The following is a 6,455-nucleotide window of genomic DNA, read 5'->3' as shown; positions in this document are numbered from 1 at the left end:
AAATAGTCCATTGTTCTCAACAGTTATTTGTCGTGCAGAAGCGGGTTATTTGATTGGGTTCTCTCCATACGGAAGACCGGGGCTATATGGCTCCAGGGGTATGTTGCTCATGTGCTATTTTTTAGTATTTATATTGAGAGGAACAATGGACGGAAACTCGCGTAATGTTTTTTTTTTAGAATCTAGAAGAACTATTTCTCTATTTTTTATCCACTGTTCCTCTCGAGATAAATACTAAAAAATAGCACATAAGCAACATACCCCTGGAGCCATATAGCCTCGGTCTCCCTTACTTGAGATAATTACATATCGAAAATATATACTACTAAATATCATTAAAAATTAAATAAAGTAAATCAGTTAATTGCGCTATAAAAAAGCAATCATAAAGAAAATTTTTTTTGCATTTTATTTAATAATGAAATCATTCAAAATTTTATTGCATTTACAAAAAGGAAACTTTTTATACTTACATAAAATCTGAATAATAAAAAATTTTTATTGTACGCAACGTTTTCAACATTATTCTGCAGTTTTTACAATGTAGAATCCCGAAAAACTAATTTTATTTTATCGTCATTAATTTATACTTTTAGTTCTCCCTCGTAGAACAGAGAACAGTAAAATAGTATATCGAAGTACTAAACAACTGTAATAAAATATATCTTTTGCTTTATTCTGTAATAAGTAATATTAAAAATATAATAGAACTTTCTTTAACCAAACATTTGGGGACAATACGTTTAGATAAACGATTTTTTTTCGATAATTCAACTAGGACGTTTTGAAGTAAAAGTTAATTATTAATTTTGTAATATTATTGACTATGATAAAACAAAAAATACAATAGTAATTTTGTAATTTTCTTTATCTTTTATTCTATTTTCTAGCTATACTGAGCTGTTAGTTAACATTTTGTAAATAATAATTATTATAGTGAAACTATACTAAAATAGCAATAGAATATTTTAAAATGATTGTTAATGTTATTATCGATTAAACAATATTCTCAGAGATAATAGAAGAACTTACTATAAACTACAACATATGATACATGTTTCTTACCGTAGCCGCACTTTCTAAGGACGCCACAAATATTCCACCGAGATTTATATGAAAAGGTTTAGTGCCTCTTTGCAGTAGAAACAATATTATTTTCTGTATATGTAATGGAGCCGTGTACCACTGAACGTTGTATCTACAAAATAATAACAATTGCTAGTTTTAATAAGACAAAAATATTTGGTAATAATAAATATATTTGTTCCACGAATCGTATTAGTACTTTTACTCTAATATCTTTTTATAATTTAGATTTCTATTACAAAACGAGTACCCTTGTATGACAAAATAATGGAAATATTTCTTACACTGTGGCAAATACACATTTGTTGTGATCCGTAATTTCTTGCGCAGTATAGTTGGCTAAGAACAAGTACGCGTAGAGGATGTTTATCATTAAAAAAGAACCAACAAGTTTTTCAATTTCATCACTATATGACGTAAGCTAAAAAATGTGATACGTCCGTTAAGTATTTGCTATCGACTTCTTACGCACGATCGAATCATATTGTGTTCTATATATATTGCATGATAAAATTTCAGTAGATTATATGTCATCGGATCAGAATATTGAATTATTGAGAATAATTGAGAATTAAGAGTTTTAATATTAAGTTTTTATTTAGTTATTGCTAATTTATTTACTTAGCTTATACATATAATTAGCAATTACAGCATCATAAAAATTAGGTAACCATTATTTGCATGCATTATCGTTTTCAATAAATATATTATAGATAGGAAAGTGTTTAGCTACTTCTTTTTATTTTCTTGACTATTTCATAAAATTCTAATATCATGAAATTACGATTAAATATTTTACCCGAAAAAGATTAAGGCTAAGACAAGTCACGATGATTGCTATCATGAAGAAGAATGATCCCACAAAATTTGATATTAAAAAGTCCGTGAACCTTCAAGTACAAGAAAATTCGTGTAATTATATTAGTATATTTAATGCTCTTTATTAAATATATACCAACTCCATAGCTTTGCGATGAATATCTACGGCATAAGTAATCTCCTTATAAACCATGCTCTCACTTTTTAGGATATCTTTTTGTAAAATATTGATTGCCTGCTCGATACGATAACTGTAAAAAAATAATTTTATTTCTTTAATTAATTTTATTTTGTTTTAAGATAACAAATAAATATTGTTTACGATTATATTCTAGCATTCATTTACTCACCTGGCGATACTAAACATTCCGCAGATATGTTGAAGATATGCAATGAGCATAGTTCCTGTCGCTATCAGTGTGACAGTCCCTATGTAAATAGCTGCTAGTACATGCAGCGTGATTAAGTAGGAATATTTTTCTTGATCAATAAAGTACTCTGTCGCAACATACACTGAAGGATTTAGTCGAGACTCGTTTTTAGGCAGACCAATGTATTGAATGTACGTCCAAATATACATAGCAGTTAATGTACCTGCGCCATATGTACCAAGCACTGAGAGAAATTTTGTAAAATTAAACCCACACACACACACACACTATACTACTATATATATATATATATATATATATATATATCAAACATTCAGTCGCCTTTTAATTTTTTATATTGAGGATAGGCAGAATCTTGTTTTGTCTTGAAAGAAATGTGTTTATAGTTAAGTTTAATCTAATTTTTAAACATACAAAAGGCTCGACTATCATGTCTTACGTATAATTGCAGTTGTGTAACGTTTCGCCTTGCTCCCATATTTTTTTAGAATAGCGATTTCATTCTCATCTCTTAGCTCGTTACATACATCTTGAAGCCGATCCAGCGAACTCCTTATCTGTCAATAATATTACGCCATTTTTTTTTTTTTGTAAAGCAGGGTGACTATTCTGGACTCTTTTCTACGCAAATAAAATATGGTTTATTCAGAAGCTTATGTTAGAAGATTAATGTAACCAGTAGCTTAAGTTTGAAGCTAATGCAGGAGAGGAACATTAGAATATAGCTTGAGTATAGGACACTATAAGTATTTTCGTACCCATCACTCAAATCACTACTGTCTACGTTTGCCGTCATGTCATCCAAGAAAGCTTGCTGGGAGTGAAATAGGCAAGGAATGTCTACCATATTCTGAACACCATGATACTGTTATAACGTGGACGCAATAATCCACTGTGCGAAGACCATTCTTACAATGACAGTAGTATCCTATTATGGCATCTGAGGCTTCATTCGGTTCTTATCCGATTAAGATATAAACCAAGTACTTTGTACTTCTATAATAACTTGTCGAATTTGAACGGGATCATTATCTCCTGTCAGTAGATTATATTTTTAAATTCGCGCGCGCGTTCAACATAAATGCACACTTATAGAGTTGTACAACAGTGGTGCACACTGAGTGTAATTTTATTCCTCCAATGTGAAAATTAGTTTACATATTTTCAGTGTTTAATGTTCTATTGACAGACAGAGCATCGGCAAAAAATGCCCGTTTTCGGTACCTCGATTTTTGAAACTTTTTTTATGCCAAATGGTTACTTATGATGACCCAATAATCCCTGCAAAATTTCAAGATGAACATATGCCCCGTTTAAGAAATATAGGGGGTCAAAGTTGACCATGTCCAATCAAAAAATATAGCAGCTTCACATTTATACTCCAATAATAATGTCCAAAAAATTAATAGGCCAGTCATTAAAGACAATCAATTCACTTTAATTACAAAAGTTTTCAAATTTTGATGGAATATTGGGTGAGTTGAAATAACAATAAATCTCATTTTGCAACCATCTCCGAGGTCCGGAACATGCTAAACATTGCAAAAAACGTTAATTTATTATAACTTTGCGAAAAAAATTGCAAAAGTCCTGCAAACTTAAAGCAATGTCTATTGTAATATTTTCCGCAATGTATTAGATTTGCAACCTATTTCGAGGTGCGCAACATTGAAATTTTTTATAAAATAACGTTTTTGTTTGTAACTTGGTAGAAAAAATTGCAAAAGTGCTGCAAACCGATAGAATAACTTTTACAACTGCCCCGAACAGCTGTACCAATTTGCAACCTTCTATGTTACACGCAACATATTTTTTTTTAAATCAATGATGGAACAGTTGTTTATTTAGTCGTAATTTTACCAAAAAAATTGCAAAAGTTTTGCAAATTGGTTGCAAACGTTGAGATTATTTTTCGTCACAAGCTGTTAAGTTTGCAACCTCGGACAAGGTCCGCAACCTTGAAAAATTAGTAACAATTATTATTTTGCACTTTTTACAAGCGTAAAAAAATTTCAAAAGTTTTGCAAATTTTACGGAGTGCTTCAAATGTCTTTCCCTATCCGAATATAAATTTGCAACCCTCTACTAGTTACGCAAATTATTGCAACTTATTAATGACTAATTTTGCGTTACAAAATTAATGCAAAACTGTTGCAAATTCAGGGAAACAAATTAAAAATACATTTACACATAATGTCGAATTTGCAACCTTCTATCTGTCACGCAAAATATTCAAATCAAATATATTTTTCTTTACTTTTCGATTATTGTATTAATGTACTGAGTATTTATTGATGGAATGTGAGTTAAGGAGATCGAATACAATATTTTGACTCCGACGATTGTTACATTTAGAAAGTTTTGAAGAGTTAGGAAAATGATGATTTCTTTATTCAAAATACAACTACTTTACGATTTTTGCAGAATTGAAAAAGGGAACAAGACACTCTCGAGTTCTAAGTTTTCCCAAATGCAACAATCTGTAACTAAAAGTACTATGCAATTGTTTTATTGTAGTTAAAATAAAATTTCGAGCATAACATAAAAATCACTATAGTTATGAGAGTTTTCGTCTCTTACTGCCACTGCAGAAGGTCCAGGATTGTCAGAAACGTTCATCTCCGCATTCTCAGGGTAAATTTCTCTAAATTTCTTATGCACTCTCACATTTTTCAGTCCGACAATAAGAGCTGCCTTCCCGTCCTGTCTTTTTTCACTACTATTAATTAAAGAACTGATACCTATAATGATTTTTAAATATATTTAACGCAAAATATTTTTTGAAGGTACATTAGTATATTTTAATCTTAAAATTATTTCGTAATGTCTTATAGATTTAAGAAATTTTTATTTGCTTAACTGATACCTTTTTCTTTAACGTCGTCAATAACTCCACTTTGTAAATCATTGCCGCAAATAAAACAAACATTTTTGTTTTCCATAATTAATTTATAAGCACGATGCTGTCAAACGATGCTGCTCGTGTAACGTTTTCTTACGTGAATAAGAAACAACAAGAAAGGTCAGAAAATAAGCCGAAAATGTGTACCGTTAAAATAGGAGAAATGATAAGAAAAGTCCGCGTACTTTTCTATTGTCACGCACCACAACAACATAGAAAACTAAAGCCTCATACACAGGTGCGAAGCAACCATCGGGGCCTCGTAGTATTGAGCATGATTTGAATATTTTGCGTGACAAGTAGGAGGTTGCAAATTCGACATTATGTGTAAATGTATTTTTAATTTGTTTCCCTGGATTTGCAACACTTTTGTATTAATTTTGTAACACAAAATTAGTCATTAATAAGTTGCAATAATTTGCGTAACTAGTAGAGGGTTGCAAATTTATATTTGGATAAGGGAAGACATTTGAAGCACTCCGTAAAATTTGCAAAACTTTTGCAATTTTTTCACGCTTGTAAAAAGTGCAAAATAATAATTGTTGCTAATTTTCACTGTTGCGGACCTTGTCCGAGGTTGCAAACTTAACAGCTTGTGACGAAAAATAATCTCAACGTTTGCAACCAATTTGCAAAACTTTTGCAATTTTTTTGGCAAAATTACGACCAAATAAACAATTGTTCCATCATTGATTTAAAAAATATATATTGCGTGCAACATAGAAGGTTGCAAATTGGCACAACTGTTCGGGGCAATTATAAAAGTTATTCTATCGGTTTGCAGCACTTTTGCAATTTTTTCCTCCAGGTTATAAATAAAAACGTTATTTTACAATAAATTTCAATGTTGCGCGTCTCGAAATAGGTTGCAAATCTAACACATTGTGGAAAATATTACAATAGACATTGCTTTAAGTTTGCAGGACTTTTGCAATTTTTTTCGCAAAGTTATAATAAATTAACATTTTTTTGCAATGTTTAACATGTTCCGGACCTCGGAGATGGTTGCAAAATGAGATTTATTGTTATTTCAACTCACCCAATATTCCATCAAAATTTGAAAACTTTTGTAATTAAAGTTAAATTTTCGAATTTTAGTGTCTTTACTGACTGGCCTATAAGCCGAAATGGTTCTTTTAAGATTTTTGGCTGCTGATTACGAATCTGAAGTCAGATTTTAAAAATTCAAAATGGCGGATCCAATATGGCGGACAAATTTTTCTTAAATTCATCAGATTCACTTGAAACTCGTTACT

At 30.6% G+C, this 6,455-nt stretch overlaps 1 protein-coding gene across 1 annotated transcript; it reads right to left on the bottom strand.

Annotated features, from left to right (window-relative positions):
- Positions 1-499: 499 nt before the first annotated feature.
- LOC139786428 (uncharacterized) lies at positions 500-5,038 on the bottom strand (the record flags this gene model as incomplete). Its single annotated transcript, XM_071725596.1, has 8 exons — positions 500-649; positions 1,066-1,198; positions 1,371-1,507; positions 1,886-1,976; positions 2,046-2,156; positions 2,256-2,520; positions 2,737-2,854; positions 4,878-5,038. Coding segments are annotated over 8 exons (1,073 nt in total), but the record flags the coding sequence as incomplete, so codon positions are not given.
- Positions 5,039-6,455: the final 1,417 nt, after the last annotated feature.

This window comes from Temnothorax nylanderi, unplaced genomic scaffold (genome assembly GCF_030848795.1).
Source record: "Temnothorax nylanderi isolate EJ_2023f unplaced genomic scaffold, tnyl_v1.0 TNYL_tig1034_pilon, whole genome shotgun sequence".
Taxonomy (NCBI): Eukaryota; Metazoa; Arthropoda; class Insecta; order Hymenoptera; family Formicidae; genus Temnothorax; species Temnothorax nylanderi.
The sequence above is the reverse complement of the archived record's forward strand: the minus strand, read 5'-3'. Positions and strand labels throughout refer to the sequence as shown.